This window comes from Mustela nivalis, assembly GCF_964662115.1.
Source record: "Mustela nivalis genome assembly, chromosome: 14".
Lineage (NCBI taxonomy): Eukaryota > Metazoa > Chordata > Mammalia > Carnivora > Mustelidae > Mustela > Mustela nivalis.
The window spans coordinates 58,789,495-58,808,585 of NC_139033.1; the positions used below are offsets into that span (position 1 = coordinate 58,789,495).

Below are 19,091 nucleotides of genomic sequence, written 5' to 3' on the forward strand. Positions count from 1 at the left end.
TGGAATTGGAAACAACCACTCATGTTTCATCTTCTGAGATTATAGGATATGTTACTTCTAGGAAATACATGCAAATTAAAAATGCTACCTTTGGGGGTGCCTGGGTGGCTTAAGATTTTATTTATTTATTTGACAGACAGAGATCTGTCAGAGAGGCAGGGAGAGAGAGAGAGAGGAGGAAGCAGACTCCATGCTGAGCAGAGAGCCCTATGTGGGGCTCGATCCCAGGACCCTGGGATCATGACCCAAGCTGAAGGCAGATGCCTAACCATCTGAGCCACCTGGGCACCCTCTTAGTAATCATCTTTAATTCTAGTTATCTCGTGGAGTTAGTGATTCCAGGGTACCCAGTTCTGTATTTTGTGACCACTCTGTATATAACCCTGCATCCAGAAAATCTCTTTCTCAGACAGTATATAGAAACTAAAAGTATAACTAGAAATGCTCTTCTGTTGGAAAAATAAATACATGTCCTATTGTAGTTGGTCAAGAACAGTATCTTCCTTGGAAGGTGGGACATAGAACAAAAATGATTGTCAGTGAGACCAAGTTGTTCCTCAGAAGCAGCACTTTTTATGACATTTCCATTAAAATGTGTTGTTGGCTGAGATTAGAGGATGTTAGAGAAGATTATGTGTATATAGAAAGGCCATTTCTCAGTCCTCTCTGTCTGAGAGTTTGTGCCAAATTGCTTTTCTTGTCCCCAGCATTTTTTAATAGTTCCTTTTTTTACCGTTAGTTTTCCAGTAAGGAATTTTAAAAAAGGAATTGACATTTCTGAAGATTAAAATTGGTAAAAAATTTAAGAAAGTGCTAGAGAGGGTGTGTGTGTTTGTGTCCCATATACCCCTAGACACAGTATACCCCTGTTTCAATTTTTACTTTAAAAGGCAGACTTTAAATCCTTGTTACCTTTTAAATCTCTTTAGATGCTTTTCCAAGAAATCGTAAAAATGCACTTGAACTCAACATTTTGACATATTGTTTCTTGTATCTCAGTTTTTAAGACTCAATGTTTATGTTCCTTTTTACTAAAGGAAGTATGGAGATCAAGAAATAGCACTTAAAATTATTTTGAAACAGTCTCAAACTTATAAAAAAGTTGTAAGTACAGTTCAGAAACTTTACCTGAGCGATTTGATAGTTATCAAATAGTTACCAGTTACCTGGTGCCTCATTACTCCCAAATATTTCAGGACGTATTTCCCATTTTCTAGAAACAAGACTTTTTCTCCTATATAATCACAATACAGCAATCAAATCAAGAACTTAATACTGATACAGTACCACTAGCTAATCATCCAACCAGTGTCCCATAAATATCCTTTATAGCATAAGGATCCTGTTCAGAAGGATCCTTTGACATTATGACCTTGATACTTTTGAAGATTACAGGCCAATTATTTTTATAGAGTGTGTCTCTCAGTTTGTTTGGTGTTTGATGTTTCCTCCCAGTGAGATTTGGATTGGGTATCTTTGTAGGAATATCACAGAAGAGAGACTGAGTTCTTAAATTGCATGCTATTAAGTGGCAGATGATTTTGATTTGCTTTAATTTTTTAACCAGGAAAACATTTTCTTTTTTTTTTCTTTTTTTTTTTTTAAAGATTTTATTTATTTATTTGACAGAGAGAGATCACAAGTAGGCAGAGAGGCAGGCAGAGAGAGAGGAAGGGAAGCAGGCTTCCTGCTGAGCAGAGAGCCCGATGCGGGACTCGATCCCAGCACCCTGAGATCGTGACCTGAGCCGAAGGCAGCGGCTTAACCCACTGAGCCACCCAGGCGCCCCATAACCAGGAAAACATTTTCTTAAAAAAAAAAAAAAAAACAAGCAGTTCTGGCTGTACAGGGTACAAAGTTGTAATCTACCCTGGAGAGGGGAGTTAGGTACAGGAGTATACTCTGAAGCAGGGTTAGTGGAGTGAAGCCTCTTCCTTGGTACCAAATCCCAGTTTTAAGATAGAGGTTGTCTGAGTTCAGGGGGTTTCAGTAATAGGCAATTAATGCCAAATATCTGCTCACAAGTGTGGCAGAATATAGCAGTGGGCAAAAGAAAAGAATATACCATACTCTTACTACCTAACGAAATCATAGTTTAGTTAGCATTCAGCCCAGTGCCGTGGCATAGAGATGACCGTAACGCAATCAGTAAGATAGTTCTCAGTTATAAAATAACAACCTAATTTATGACTCTAGATGCTACTCTCTGAGAACTCCCAGATGGTTTTCCATAAAGTCATGATCATTTTTGACTTCTAGTCTTCCTGCTCTTGGACAAAGCAGTCACTTGCCTGCTTCAGGACCTCTTATTTTTTAGTAATAATTGCAAAGGGGTCTTCATAAATGTTATTTTCATTGTTAAATCATTCTAGTCTTTGTTAGAAGCACCAGTTACCAGGTTCGTGATTATGTGTGTGTTTACTTTTTCTAGTCCAAGAGAAGTTTGGATTATAATACCTTTTGTTTATTTTCTTTCAGAAAAAGCATGCTTTGCGCTGTTATTGTCAAGCCATGCAAGTTTACAAGGGAAAAGGCTGGTCTCTTGCAGAGGATCATATTAACTTCACTATTGGCCGCCAGTCGTATACCCTTAGGCAACTGGACAATGCTGTGTCTGCTTTTAGGCATATTTTAATCAATGAAAGCAAACAGTCTGCTGCTCAACAAGGGGCCTTCCTCAGAGAGTATCTTTATGTTTACAAGGTGAATACTTGTTTTTAGTAGTAGATATTAAAATTTAAGTCATTATTTTTAGTTAAAAAAAAAAAAAACTCCTTTAGTAGGAGTTCAATAAAATGGTTTTCTTATAATTTATATAATTATCTGTCATAATAAAATGTGGCATTATGCCCTTCGGCCATAGATCTGAGTTCCATTGCCCTTCTACAGATCTTTAAAAGGGAATTTTAATATTCCATAAACATTTGATCTGTGCGTATTCTTGGAACTTAAAAAGAAAAAAAAGAGATGCCGTGACTTTCTAGGCTCCTTCTTCATTATTATTTTTTTTGAATCATAACAAATTTTATAACATATTGGGTTCTCATACCGTCCTTTGGAAAAAGTATATTCCTTTCTTTTTTCTATGAAAGATGAAAAGGTATGTGTCTATGGGAAGTGGCCATATTATGGTCTAACCCAGAAAAATTAATAGGAAGGAAAAATACTTCACTGAGACGGGGGGTTAGAAAATACAAAACATTATTTTAGGGAAAAACTTACCTTTCACATTTTTTAAGTTTAAAATTTTTTCAAATTAAAAAATTTTTTCTTCAAGACTTGTGAATAATGAATATTTTATCTGTCCTGCAGAAAATATGCTTTCATTCTTTATTAATTTGAGATCAAATGGGTTAGAATTTTAACAGATAGGATGCTGTAAAGAGTCACAGGAAGTAAAGTGCATACAATAGTATTTGGAAGTTTTCACATCCAAAGAGAGCCAATTAGCTGAGGAACTTGAGGAAGATTCTCTTGGCTAGAATAAATGTTATTTATTATAACTGATAATAAATAAGTTATTATGATGGCTGATATATTAAGTAAAACTAGTAATTCTTTATTTTAATATTCTTGCTTACCATATTTTTAATTCCTTACATATTAAAAAATGAGAAGGCAAATGTAAAGAAAGTGGAGTTTTCTCAAAAAATTCTTCTTCTCTATTTCTTCTAGAATGTAAGTCAGCTATCACCAGATGGTCCTTTACCACAGCTACCTTTACCATATATTAACAGTTCAGCAACACGGGTTTTCTTTGGCCATGACAGACGACCAGCAGATGGTTTGTAAATTTTATTTGGCCTTGTTGCATAGTGACTCTTTTTTTAAGTGTTTTTTTTTCTTTATTTAAGAAATGATGTTGTAATTGCTAAAGCATATTTGAAAATAAATAATTCTGTACTGTATCACTTATCATCCTGTCAACTGAAGATAACCAGTACTTCAGGGTTTTCCTTCCAGCTCTAAAAGCTAAAAATAAAAACAAAATAGCTACAATTATAAAGGGTTTTCTCACATAGTCTTATTGAACATTTTTAATGGCTGTAAGATACTTTATTCAGTACATATAAATGAAGTACTTTAATATTTGCTAATAGTTGGACTGTTTCCTTCTTTTCCTTATATAAAATTATGTTTGATGGACATTTTTGTGGAAAAACTCTTTTTTTTAAGATTTTTATTTTATTTATTTGACAGAGAGAAAGAGAGAGAGCACAAGCAGGGGGAGAGGCAGGTGGAGGGAGAGGGAGAGGCAGGCTCCTTGCAGAGCAGGGGAAGCCCGATAGGGGACTCGATCCGAGGACTCTGGGATCATGACCCGAGCTGAAGGCAGTGACTTAACCCACTGAGCCACACAGACGCCCCTAAAACTTGTTTTCTTAACTTTTTGTTATAGAAATTTCAAATATACGTAGTAGCAGAGAACAGTTGCCGATATTCTGTTCTTCTTTTAAGTCTTTTTAAAATACAGGCTTATTTTCTAAGGATTGAACCTTAGAATGGCAGTACTGGGCCAAAAGTGTAAATATGTTAAAGTAAACTTTGTAATTCTAAGCTTTCTTATATTTGAACTTATTAATATGTTTCTCTTTGAGATTTAGTATAAAATTTAAAAATATTCATCACTGGGTGCCAGGGTGGTGCAGTCGGTTAAGTGTCCAACTCTTGGTTTTGGGTTGGGTTGTGGTCTAAGTGTCCTGGGATCATGCTGTGTGTTGGGCTCCGTGTTCAATGCAGAGTCTGCTTGAGACTCTCTCTGTCCTTACTTGTTCCTCTCTCTCTCTAAAATAAATAAATGTATTATTATATATACATATATATGCACATATATATGTATATATATATTATGAAAATGTTTATGGCAGGATTGATTTTAATAGTGAAAAATACTAGAATGATAGAGGAGCTGAATTGATAAATTTTGGTATATTTATGTAATGGATTCATGCTATAGGACATGAATGAAATTGTTCCATATGTTTCAGTATGGATAATACACCATAATGTTGAGCGAAAAATGTTACAGAATGATCAATCAAATGTAATTCCATTTATATAAATTTCTAGTGTCAAACCAATTCATCCAATGCATACATTGTTTATGTATACACTAATATGTGGCAAAGGAAAAAATATGGATGAAAACACAGTATTTCAGTTCTGGCAAGAAGTGCTAGTAGAGATGAAGGAGAAAAATAGGATTGGGGAGGGTTACACAGAGGACTTTAATTATTTGTAACATAAAGAATATTTGGGATTTTATGACAAACATTGACGTTTGTTAAATTTCAGTGTATAAATATTTGTTATTCTCCATGTGTTTCTGTATGTTTGAAGTATTTTATTTGAAATTGTGAAATATTAAGAAAAACGTTTTCTTTCAGAGTTAAGAAGAAAAGAACAAGAATATTATAAGTCAAGTTCCATTTAGGCTAGGGTTATTAAGAGAATATTTTTCTCTCAGGTAATTAAACAGGCATGAGTGAGTGTGTAGGTATATATATTTATTTGGCTACCTTGGATTTTTATTTAAAATATGTCTCATTTGAGGGCAGATGGGTGTTAGTATACATGTACTGAATTGTGACTTTTTGTTTTAGGTGAAAAGCAAGCAGCCACTCATGTAAGTCTTGATCAGGAGTACGATTCTGAGTCCTCTCAGCAGTGGCGAGAACTTGAAGAACAGGTTGTAGCTGTGGTCAACAGAGGAGTAATTCCAACCAATTTCTACCCCACACAATACTGTTTGAATAGTTACTCGGATAACTCAAGATTTCCACTGGCAGTTGTAGAAGGTGATATACTTGAATTTTTATTCATGGTTTTTTGTTTGATTTATAAATTCAAATTTAGTCTGTCTTACAGCAGATAGACTGGAAGGCATGAAATAATAAATTTGGAAACATAACTTAGTGAGCTGCATGTATAAAACTAGGCATTGTGGGCTCTGATACTGGTACATATAGTGTGCTATTGGAATATAGAAGAGAGAATGACATTTGTTAGTACATAGAAATTGGGGGGAAATCTTCTAGAGGAAGTCTTTTTTTTTTCCTTAAGATTTTATTTATTAGAGAGAGCATAGAGGGAGAGGGAGAAGTAGATTTCCTGCTGACCAGAGAGCCCGATGCGGGGCTCGATTCCAGGACCCTGAGATCATGATCTGAGCTTTGGCAGCCGCTTAACGGACTAAGCCACCCAGGCTCCCCTAGAGGAAGTCATTTTAAAACTGAATCCATGGACATGTACAAGGTGGTAAGGGATAGTCTAGGCAAAAATACAGAGTTGTGAAAGTAAGGTGTGTTTAGAGAATTGAAGCATAGGGTAATAGGTGGGGTTTGTTATTAATTTAGGCCTTTCTTTTGTAGAACCAATAACAGTGGAAGTGGCTTTTAGAAATCCTTTGAAGGTTCCACTTTTGTTGACTGATTTGTCATTGCTGTGGAAGTTTCAACCCAAAGATAGTAGTGGAAAGGATAATGAAGAAGTTAAAGAACTAGTAAGTTATTAAAAGGTATTTGTAATAAGCATGTTTCAGTAATAGTTGCTAACATTTCATTTTTTTTCTATTCAGTGAGCTATACTTATTCTTTTTTATGCTTATTTTCCATAGTTATAAAAAGTATGACGTATATTTATTGTTGAAAATTGAGTATACAAAGAATATAAAGAAAAGTAAAACTGTCTTCTCAGTATTTAGAAATAACCGCTTTAACACTTTTCTGTATCTTCCCAGTCATTTCCATTTTTTTGTTTTCTTTCATATATGGGATTCTTTCATATTGCATATGTTTTTTTTTTTATTGTGTTGATTCATATACATATTTTGATAGTAAAATGTCTCAGTATTTCATTTCTGTATAATATTCCACTGTGGGGGCGCCTGGGTGGCTCAGTGGGTTAAGCCGCTGCCTTCGGCTCAGGTCGTGATCAGCCAGGGTCCTGGGATTGAGCCCCGCATCGGGCTCTCTGCTCAGCAGGGAGCCTGCTTCCTCCTCTCTCTCTGCCTGCCTCTCTGCCTGCTTGTGATCTCTGTCAAATAAATAAATAAAATCTTTAAAAAAAAAAAAATATTCCACTGTGGATGACCTGTAAGCTCCTCTAGTATCTCTCCACTAATAGTTGTTTTAGAAGTTTCTGTTTGTTTACTGTCATCATCATACAGTGGTAAAAATTTGGGTGTATAGTATTTTATCCTGATAATTTCTATAGTAAAGATTCCTGGGCATGAAGTTAAAACATTTTAGGGAATAAGTATTTTAGTACTCTATTAGTTTCCCAAAAGGTCATACCAATAGGCTTTTCACTAACAGCACACGGGATTGCATATCTCTTCTTTGCTGCATTAAGTGTTCTTATTAAAAAGAAAAAAAAAGCTTACTGATTCGATAGGTAAGAAAAATGTTTTTTTATTATTTTCCATTTCATTCATTAATTTCTGGTGAAGGTGAAGTTCTTGTATTTCCTTTTTTGTTGATTGTCTTTATATATACATTATCTGTTTCTTTTCTTAGTCATATCTGTTAATAAGCTACTTATTTGAGATAAGTTATTTTTGAAACAGCAATGACTTGAATAAATATTTTCTGTTACCATACTGATTGTAACAAATAACTAGGATGGTACATTTTTCACCCATTTATTAGGTTATTCACCAATATTTACTGTATAACTTTTACTTTTTTATACTACCTTGCTATATACCTTAGAAATGTGATAAATATTATTTTGGAACTGGGAAATATCCCAGCATTTTGGCACTGATTTATGGAGGGAGAACTTGAAAGAAGATGTATGTCATACTAACTTTAGTATAAATTATTTCTCTTGAAGTATTTTGATATTTAAGGATTGCCTTATATAAAGTCTTGTCAGTTAAGTCCATTAAAGGTGTTTTGTGATTATTATACTCATTGTGAATAGTTTGAAAGATTGAGATTTTGTAGGTTCATATTCTGACTGGAATTTTAGCAACCTCTTGAATTTTTCTAATATTTTTTAGATGCCTAGAATATAAATTAGAAGTCTATAAACTGTTTACTCTTGGGGAAAGTTTTTTTAAAAAGATTCATTAGCTTTTTAAGTGTATTAGTCTGTGTGCTGCTAGATTTTAACGAAGGTTTATTAAAGTTGAGTGAAAATTTTCATTTTGTATAATTAAGTTACACTTTTTCCTGTAAGTTTTAAACTCTGGATTTCTTCATAAACTTCTGCTGATGGATTAAGATGCTGACCTGGAATTTAGGGAAATGTAATTTTTATTTATTGTGGGAAGTAACTAACTTCATGGTAAAAGTAAAACAGTGTTTATGAGGACCAGCTTTAGCCCAAGTGTAAATTAGTTAACTCTGCTTTGTTACATGACCAGAGATTATATTCTCTTACAGAAGTCCTTGAATTGGAGGACACAGGCTTTTTTTGCTCTCTCTTACTGCCCTTATTGGCCACCAGTCTTTTATGCGTCTTGTTTAGGTGTCATTACTTCTTTTTATAATTGGCTAATTTGGAAAATGAGGCTAATCAGAGTAAAAGATGGAGAAATTTGTTCTTATTGCAAAATTAAGTGTCCATTTCAGCCATTGTTGATGATTAGTAACTGAACTTTTATTTGTTAAAGTTTTGTCCTCTTGGTGGCTGCAACTTTGAGTAGCTCACTTACCCTCCTCACTTGAATTGGACTGAATGAAATGAAAAAATATATATAACACGCATTCTGCTACTGCGTGGCTTTACTCCAGGTGTGGAAGTTTGCTTATTGCTTAGCACATAGTAAGAACCTAATAAATGCTAACTATAACTATTGTTATTGTTCTTAAGTATTGATGTATAGGAATGTTAATATTCTGGTACTTTCTTTATTAGAGTGTATGTTTTACAAAATAATTTATTTTTCAGGTAACAGGTGAACCTGTAATGATTGGAACTGAAGTTATTTCAGAATTTTTAATTAATAGTGAAGAATCTAAAGTGGTAACTATTTTATTGTTTTTTTGTCTTAAGCCTTTGAAAAAGTAAGATGCAAACAAATTTTAAAAATCAATTCAGTTTATTTTATAGCCTAGTTTTCTTAAAAGCTAAAATTTGGAAGGTTAGGAAACAGGAATTGCATAAGAGGAGATTGGTGGAAAGAGTAGATTTGCAGAGGTCTTTGGTTTGTTAATTTCCAAAGAAGCCTGTTGAAAACTTTTTGCTTTTTTGGAGGTGGTCAGTGTGGTAATTTCATGTAACATTTGCATGACCAGAATATTTTGTTTTTTTGTTGATTTGAAGTGTTAATGAAGATCCAAGCCTGTAACTTCTTTTGAAGAAGATGCTTTTCAAAATAAGAAATTAATTGATTATTCAAAAGTTTAGGTCATGAGTTTATATTTTTACAGTATTGCAAAATTTAGATATTGTGCTATTTAAGATATTATGAAAACATAATAAGAGTGGCTTAAATATCTCCACAGGCAAGACTAAAGCTCTTTCCCCATCACATAGGGGAGCTGCATATTCTGGGAGTTGTTTATAATCTTGGCACCATTCAGGGCTGCATGACAGTAGATGGCATTGGTGCTCTTCCTGGATGTCACACAGGTAAAACTACAGCATTACTAAACAGATACAGAACTAATAATTAAGTCTCCATAAATAAATGAATGAAAATGAGGTGTTTTAAAAACAGGTTTAATGTACCTTAACAAAGGCACTTAGGTTATTTGGGTTATTTTAAACTCTGCCATTGCTGCAAAAATAAACGAATTTATTCCCTTCTAATGTATTTTGTATATGTAAAACAAGTAAATCCTAATGAGAAATTAATCCACATATAGGGGTGTGGTTAAACATAAAAATAAAATACACTTAATTCTTTGATTAACCGCGCGAGTCAATAATTGTTTAGGATTTTTCTGGAAATAATCTGAAAGTTATAGTATTTAAGCTAAATTGGTATCATTTAACATACCAAATTATTTTAGGGCATTGATTTTTTTTTGTTTCAGGAAAACATTCGTTGAGTATGTCAGTCCGAGGGAGACAGGATTTAGAAATTCAAGGTCCTCGACTTAACAATACGAAAGAAGAGAAAACATCTATTAAATATGGTCCTGATCGACGTTTAGATCCCATTATCACAGAGGAAATGCCGCTATTGGAGGTATTTCACTTTTTAAAATTTCATGGATTAATAAATTATCTATAAGGTCATAATATTTTCAGTCTATTAATTTTAAACTTTGAAGTTACTGATACTACATTGAACCATACTTTTTAATTATTATTAAGCTAGGTTAAATAGATCTAATTCACAAAGAAAAATCACAGCCAGGTTGTAATATATAAATCTCAGATTATTAATGGAAATTGTGAAAATACATTTAAGAAACACTATTAAAATCAGTGACTTTGTTTATTAAAATCAATGGCTTTTTTGGATAAGAGAGCCTGCTTCTCCCTCTCCCACTTCCCCTGCTTGTGTGTGAGCTCTCTCTCTCTGTGTCAAATAAATAAGTAAAATCTTATAAAAGGAAAAGTAGAAGAGCAGTCCTCTTTGAGTCCCCCACTGTGTAAGCATTATGTTGTGTGTATGTTGTGTATATAGGCATTATGTTGTATATATTATTCAATGAGATTTGTGTGGTAGACATTTGATTTGTGTCTGGTCATTCACTGTTAACCAATAAAACCACAGTAAATAACCTTATGCATATCATTTTCTACTCACACACTCACAGCTTCAGGATAAATTAGTGGAAATGAGAGTCCGGAGTCTTAATCTTATTTGCCATTTAAATTTGAAGCTGTCACCAAAAGGACTTTTAGCATCTATGTGTTTGAAGTAAAGGCTAGATATACTGATTATTCTTAAAGAGCCAATATTCAGTAAAATTTTTATTCTGAAGGTACATTACAGAGTATCTACACATGGTGTATCACTGTTCTGCTAATTCCAGCCCCCTTCCCATTTTACTAATGCCTTAGCCTTGACAGTATTCGTGTGTCTGTGTCTCTTACTGTGTCTTTGCGTACTCTTTCAACTGTTTTTGACATATTATCTCAAAATTTACCTTCCTTCACAAATTTTAACTTATTTGACTAAATTTATTTGACATTGGCTAAATCAGTACATAGTCAGTGTCTTTAATACAACCTTATGCCTTTTTTTTTCCTTCTTAACCTGTGTTTTAGATTTCTGCATTAATTGCTTATTTTCTCATACCTGTTTTTAAAGCTTCTTATGTCTGCAGAATTTATCTGCTTCTTAAAACTGTGGCCATAGTGAATTTCCATTCAAATTTAGATTAAGAAACATAGATATTTCTGGGGATGACTCAGTTGGTTAGGTGTCTGCCTTCTTCTCAGGTTGTGGTCCCAGGGTCCTGGGATTGAGCCCTGTGTTGGGGGCTGCTTCTCCCCCTGCCCCCCATGTTCTCTTGCTATCTCTCTCAAATAAATAAAATTAAAAAAAAAAAGAAAGAAACATAAGTATTTCCACTAGATTTTAATAACTCCTGTGGGACTATCAGCCATAACTTTATTAGAACATTTTTTTAAAAAGATTTTATTTATTTATTTAACAGAGAGAGAGATCATAAGTAGGCAGAGAGTCAGGCAGAGAGAGAGGAGGAAGCAGGCTCCCCGCTGAGCAGAGAGGCTGATGCGGGGCTCGATCCCAGGACTCTGGGATCGTGACCTGAGCCCAAGGCAGGGGCTTTAACCCACTGAGCCACCCAGGCGCCCCATAGAACATTTTTTTCCTGTACTTGTACCTTCATAATCCTTTTTTCTTAGATATTGTCAGTATCTGACATTTACTCTTAAGTATCTTTTAAGTGCAAATAACTTACTAGGTGATTTTGTTAGCCCATATTTCTCCTTCTCCAGTACAGCTTCACATTCACTTATCTGAAATCCTGAGGCCAGATGTGTGTTGGAAATAATTTTTTATCCTTAATTTTTAGAAATTGTGTGTGTGTGTGTGTGTGTGTGTGTATTTATATCCAAAGTGTTATGTAAGCCCTACTGGATTTGTGGTAGCATCTAGAAATCAAGCATATTAATAGTGTGTGAATGAACCACATGAATGTCATACTGAATGGGAAAGGGTAAATCAGATCAGGTTTAACTCCCATGTGAGTTACTAAAAGTTTGAGGTTGTTCAGAGCTCTTTAGGTTTTAAAATTATGGATATGGAATCATGGATCTATACATTGTTTCCTTTTAAAAGATCTCTCTGGTGTATTTTTGCATCTTAATGATGTGTAAAAAATAGTTGAATTATTTTTCAAGTTGACCTTGAATAAGGACTTTTCAACTGATAGTTAATTCACATAGCCATGTTAAATTACTTGTAACTAACTTGCCCATAGTCTCTATACAGTTGGCCAAGTTTTGTTCATAGATCACTTGTAACTGATATTTTATTTTTAATTCATAACTCTGCAATCTGCTACTGAATAGCATTGATCTCTGTCTCATCTTTTGTAAAATGGAGTGTTAATTGCCATATATATTCAGGGAGCCATCAAAGAGAATTAATAAAATAATTGTAAACCTTTAGTAACAAAACGTAGCATCTTAAATTGTTACTCACTGTAGGTTTGGATTTTTTAACAGACAATATAATGATATTTTTTCCCTCCAATGCAGGTATTCTTTATACATTTTCCTACAGGGCTCCTCTGTGGAGAAATCCGAAAAGCCTATGTAGAATTTGTCAATGTCAGCAAATGCCCTCTTACTGGATTGAAGGTTGTTTCTAAACGTCCAGAGTTCTTTACTTTTGGTGGTAACACAGCTGCTCTAACACCACTAAGTCCCTCAGCTTCTGAGAACTGTAGTGCTTACAAGACTGTTGTGACAGATTCTACCTCTGTGTGTACAGCACTCGTATCATCAGCTTCCTCTGTAGACTTTGGCATTGGCATAGGGAGTCAGCCAGAGGTGATTCCTGTTCCCCTTCCTGACGCTGTTCTTCTACCTGGAGCTTCAGTTCAGCTACCCATGTGGTTACGTGGGCCAGATGAAGAAGGTGTCCATGAAATTAACTTTTTGTTTTACTATGAAAGTGTTCAAAAGCAGCCTAAAATACGGTGAGTATTATAAAACTTTCTAGATTTAACCTGTGTTTAATGTATATGTACAAATTCAAATAAACATTTTGATATTTGTTAACATATAATTGTTTCTTAAGAAATTATCCCCTTCCAAATTATGCATGATGTTTATATTTGAGCCTGTCCCTAATATAAGTTCTAAGTAGCCAAAAGTACAAAAAATGTGGTTACCTAATCTTTTTAGTGGCTTTTATTTACAAACTTCATGATTCTTTAATAAAATCAAGTACTCTGGCCAAAGTTATCACGTAATAATGAAATTCACTGGTACCATTTGTATATGAAGACAGCCTGCTATAGTCATCCTGTTTCAAGAAAATTATTGTGTTTCACCCTTTCTTAACCCTGTGCTCTCTCCTAACTCCTAAGAATGTGTGGGGGAAAAAGTATGTATTTGTAGAACAGATGATTAGGGTGGGGTTGTAATGAGGCTCACCGAAGAAATCAAACCTTGGTGCTCACAAGGGTTGGTGGCCTATATATTATTAAACAGCAATTATTTTATTTGTGATAATGCCATTATCATTTTTATAAAATTAACTAGGAATGATTTTGTTACTCCATTTTTAAAAAGATTTTATTTATTTATTTGATAGAGATCATAAGTAGGCAGAGAGAGAGAGAGAGAGAGAGAGAAGCAGGCTCCCTGCTGAGCAGAGAGCTGCATGTGGGGCCGGATCCCAGGGCCCTGGGATCATGACCCGAGCTGAAGGCAAAGGCTTTAAACCACTGAGCCACCCAGGTGCCCCTTGTTACTCCATTTATTAATGGAATATTTTAAATATCTTATAAGACTTATTGTGAGGGCAAAATAACAGTATTTATAAGAATGGGGACATTTTAGATACTCAGTAAATACTAATTCTCCTTCAGAAGACAATAGAGCATACTCTGGCCAAGGCAGTCAGGGAAGGCTTTGTGGAATACAGTAATGATGAAATGAGCTTCCAAAGAAAGTAAGGACTTCAGAATTTGGATATCAAGGGGGATGGGCAAGAAAGTAGTGGGTATTCCAGGGAGTGACTGTATGTAAATGAAGATTTGTAAATTAGGAATTATAAACTGAGTATAATTAGTTTGGTTACAGTGTAAAAAATGTATAAAACAAGTAAAGGGGAAACTGTTAGAACTAATAAATGAATTCAGTAAAGTCGTAGGATACAAAATTAGCATACAGAGATTAATTGCATTTCTATACTATAATAATGAAGTATCAGAGAAATTAAGAAAAGTCTTATTTATAGTTGCATAAAAAAGAATACCTAGGAATAAATTTAACCAAGGAGGTAAAAGACCTGTACTCTGAAAACTATAAGACACCGATGAAAGAAATTGCAATGACACAAACAAATGGAAAGATATACTGTGTTCCTGAATCGGAAGAATTGATACTGTTAAAATGTTCAGACTACGCAAAGCACTCTACAGATTCAGTGTAATCCTTATCAGAATACCAATGTCATGTTTTATAGAACTAGAACAAAGAATCCTAAAATTTGAATGGAACCACAAAAGACCCCAAACAGTCAAAGTAATCTTGAGGAAGAAGAATAAAGCTGGAGCTGTCATGCCCTGATTTCAGACTGTGCAACAAAGCTATAGTAATCACTGCAGTACGAGACTGACACAAAAATACACACAGGTCAATGGGACAGAATAGAGAGCCCAGAAATAAATGTATGTGTATGTGGTCAATTAATCTATGACAGAAGAAGCAAGTATATATAATGGAGAAGATCGTTTCTTCAATAAATGATATTGGGAAAACTGGACCATTATCTTATACCATACACAAAAATAAATTCAAAATGGATTAAAGATGTGAATGTAAGACTTGAAAGCATAAAACTTCTAGGAAAAACATAGGCAGTGAGCTCTTTGATGTTCATTGATCTTAGCAATGTTTTTTTGGGGTCTCTTCAGACAAGGGCAACAAAAGCTAAAACAAATGGGATCACACTAAACTAGAAAGCCTTTGTCCAGTGAAGGAGACCATCAGCAAGCAAAAAGGCATTCTACTGAATGGGAGAAGGTATTTGCAAATCATGCATTGAATAAGGGGTTATAATCCAAAATATACAAAGAACTTAACCCAATTTAATATAAAAAATTTAAAAATGGACAGCGGATCTAAAACATTTTTCAAAAGATGACCTACAGGTGGCCAACAGACATATGAAAGGATGCTCAGCATCACTAATCAGGGAAATGAAAAATCAAAATCACAATGATATGTTACTTCGTACTTGTCAGATTAGCTGTTATTAAAAAGACAAAATAGTAAGTGTTGGTGAGGTTGTAGAGAAAAAGAAACCCACATACATTTGGTGGAAATCTGAATTGGTACAGCTTCTTATGGAAAACAGCAATAGAACTACATAAAACAGCAAAAAAAGAAACTACAATAGAACTACCATACGATCCCTAGTTCTAATTCTGGGTATTTATCTGAAGAAAACAAAACCACCAATCCAAAGAGAGATATATACCCCTATGTTCATTGCAGTATTGTTTACAATAGCCAAGACACTGAGTTAATCTAGGTGTCCTGTCTGTAAGGATGAAGAAGATGGGGCATGTGTGCGCACGCACGCACACAAATGTTACTCAGCCATAAGATAGAATGAAATCTTGCCACTTGTGATAACACAGGTGGACCTAGAAGGTATATGCTAAGTAAAATAAGACAGAGGAAGACCAGATTTTTTCACCTATATGTGGAATCCCAAAAAACAAAACAGAAACAGACTCATAAACACAAGGAAGAAGCTGCTGGTTATCAAAGTGGGAAGGGGATTGGGGGGGTACAGGTGAAACAAGTGAAGGGGATTAAGAGGTACAAACTTCCATTTCTAAAATAAGTCATGGGGATGTAATCTGCAGTATTGGGACTATAGTCAGTAATATTACAATAGCTTTGTATGATGACATTGTAACTAGATTTACCAAAGGAATCATTTCATAGTGTATACAAATACTGAATCAATTTGATTTATCCCTGAAACTCCTAGGACATTGTATTTCAGTTGTACTTAAAAAAAAAAAAAAAAAGAAAAGAAATTTAGGAGATAATATTAGAAAAAAGAAGTAGTAAAGGGGAATTAATATTGAAATGTAAAAAGCTCTGTTGTGGAGGGCCTTCAAGGCCAGGTGAAAGTTTGGGGTTTACTTGAAGGGATCAGTTGCTTTGGAACCACTATCAGAGAAGCAGCATATTCAGGACATTGTTACATGAAAATTTTTTCATGTGCTATACTGATGAGTTTAGTGAGCAGACATGCCTGGAGTCTGGGAGACTATTAGTTTCCTTCCAAATTGAGAAGAAAGAATCGAAGTTATGCTAACTAGATAAGTTTACTGTATTACACTCTGTTTTTATCTTTGTTTTAAGTATAAATGGCCCTGGGAGCAATTAGGTTTTAAAAGCTTTGTTTGGAATTAGAGAATCATAAGAAATGGGGAGCTTCTTCCATTAAATGTGCAATTTTGTATTTCTTCAGGCACAGAATATTAAGACACACTGCAGTTATTTGTACCAGCCGATCTTTGAATGTACGAGCCACTGTCTGCAGAAGTAATTCTCTTGAAGATGAGGAGGGCCGAGGGGGCAATATGCTAGTCTTTGTGGATGTGGAAAATACCAACACTGTAAGTTGGTTTAAAACGAAATTTTATTTTTAATTATATTTGAAGGGTTTACTTTGTTTTTAGTAAAGGATTTTTTCCCCCACAAGATAGCATAAGCTAGGAATTTAGGAATGTTCATATACAACAGTGTGAAAACATCTTAATTTTCCATTAGCTTTGTAATTTTAGGTCTAAAAAGGACCTGGTGGTATTTATATATTCATATGATACATAGCTCTATATGTGAATAATTTAGTACCACAGAGATAAAGTGCTTTCTAGTTTCAACCATTGAGAATCTATTGATATAACTAAATTTACAGTTGTATTAGGATTTCACATTCCATATTAAATTGATAACATTCATTTATACATTTCTGAGAGTATCATTTTCTTCATATAAGCATTTCAGACCTTTCACCATTCCTGTTTAAATACTCTAAATATAAAAGTGAATATTAAGGGAATGAGATCTCATGATTAAAATAGCATCTTAGTTTCACGTTGATTTAGTTCAAATACTTATTTGAAGTGTTACTGTGTAATGTCCTTTACTTTTGGCTTCATAAACTTGTAAGGTTGCTTCTTTTTAAGATATTTGCTAATACTTTGATGATCTTCAAAGAAAGTAACATTTGTAAAAATAAAATTTTAAGATTTTATTTATTATTATTTTTAAAGATTTTATTTATTTGTCACAGAGCATAAGCAGGGGGAGTGGCAAGTAGAGGGAGAAGCAGGCTCCCCTCTTGAGTAAGGAGCCCGATGTGGGACTCTATCCCAGAACTCTGGGATTATGACCTGAGGCTTAACTGTCAGAGCCTCCCAGGTGTTCCTAAAATTTTAAGATTTTAATAATTTCAAATTAGTTCTCATTCAGGAGAATAAAAAGTTATGTACAGTTTAACTTCATTGCATTGGCTATATTTTGGGATTCTGATTTGTTTTTGTTGTTTTTTACCTTAATGAGAATGAGATACCTCAGAAAGATGAGAAGAAATTAAAAGAAAATGTTACAGTTTTGATTCAAAATTGATAACAAGGGGTTCCTGGGTGGTGCAGTTGGTTAAGCCTCTGATTCTTAGTTTAGGCCCAGGCTCTGCCATCAGACTCCACACTCAGGGCAGAGTCTGCTTAAGTTTCTCTTCTCTCTCTCTCCCTCTGCCCCCCCCCCCCACGTTTGCGTGCACACACACACACACACTCTGTCTCTTCTCTCTAAAATAGGTAAGTAAATCTTAAAAAAAAAAAATTGATAACATATAATGTTTGATCTATTAAATACTCCCAGTAACTAATTATGATAGTTAATTTAATAATTGAATGCTGTTCAGTATTTTAAAATTTGCTATGGGGTGTACATTATAGTTAAATATAGTTTTTGGGTAAAATGATGACCTCTCTGTTTTCAGAATGTTTAAGGAGGGGACACCTGGGTGGCAAAGTCAGTTAAACATCCAGCTCTTGATTTCAGCTCAGGTCTTGAGCTCAGGGTGGTGAGTTCAAGATTGCATTGGGCTCCATGCTGGGTATGGAGCATACTTAAAAGAAAAAAAGAATGTCTAAGGAAGAATTTAAATAACGTAAGCTTCCTGAAATTTATATTGTTTATTTCAAAATAAAAATTTCGTCTTATGTTACTTTGGTAGCAGTGTCAGAATATTGTTTTCATTATACTCTAAGTTTGTGCTCCTAAGTCCTGAATGACTCTTATTTCTTTTTGATAGAGTGAAGCAGGTGTTAAGGAATTCCATATAGTACAAGTATCAAGTAGTAGCAAACACTGGAAGTTACAGAAATCTGTAAATCTCTCTGAAAACAAAGGTAGGTTTGTGACTTTTTCCCTCTTCATAGTAAATTTTCATATCTTCATTGCTTCAGAGTATCAGAGTAGTACTATAATATCATATAAGGTTGTTGGTACCTTTTCAAAAAATAATAATTAACTTTTTTAAGCATTCAGTTGTGTTTTCAGTAGTTTATTTGACTGTGAATCAAATTACCTTTCTTAATCCATTCTTCTCCATCTTTTTATTTCCTTCCACATCTTTCTGTTTGCATTTTCTTTATTCTGTTGGAAAATCAGTGCCTGAGTACATGATCATTTTCAAAATTTCAAACAATACAGAAACATGTAGACTAGAATATGGTGGTTTCTTTTGGTTTCCTTTGCCATTGGTAGGCTGTTTTTCTGTGTATAATGATGATACCTCTATAGTGACTGACTTTTCCATGTATTTCCATACCTATATAACATTTAAACAGAAGAATATACATACTTGTGATAAATATATTGACAAATTGTTTTCCGGGATATTTCTTTAGGTTTATTATCCTGGCAGTAATATGAGAATGCTAAGT

The 19,091-nt window shown here is 34.2% G+C and overlaps 1 protein-coding gene across 2 annotated transcripts in view; it reads left to right on the forward strand.

The window, feature by feature from the left end:
* Positions 1–19,091, forward strand: part of TRAPPC8 (trafficking protein particle complex subunit 8) — a 75,229-nt gene that overhangs the window by 37,516 nt on the left and 18,622 nt on the right. For both annotated transcript variants that reach the window (XM_082699588.1, XM_082699587.1), the window contains exons 13-22: positions 2,479–2,703; positions 3,676–3,784; positions 5,604–5,798; positions 6,372–6,502; positions 8,899–8,973; positions 9,456–9,582; positions 9,990–10,144; positions 12,637–13,079; positions 16,604–16,751; positions 18,458–18,554. In XM_082699588.1, coding sequence (XP_082555714.1) covers positions 2,479–2,703; positions 3,676–3,784; positions 5,604–5,798; positions 6,372–6,502; positions 8,899–8,973; positions 9,456–9,582; positions 9,990–10,144; positions 12,637–13,079; positions 16,604–16,751; positions 18,458–18,554 — 1,705 coding nt within the window. The remainder of the gene's footprint in view (positions 1–2,478; positions 2,704–3,675; positions 3,785–5,603; positions 5,799–6,371; positions 6,503–8,898; positions 8,974–9,455; positions 9,583–9,989; positions 10,145–12,636; positions 13,080–16,603; positions 16,752–18,457; positions 18,555–19,091) is intronic.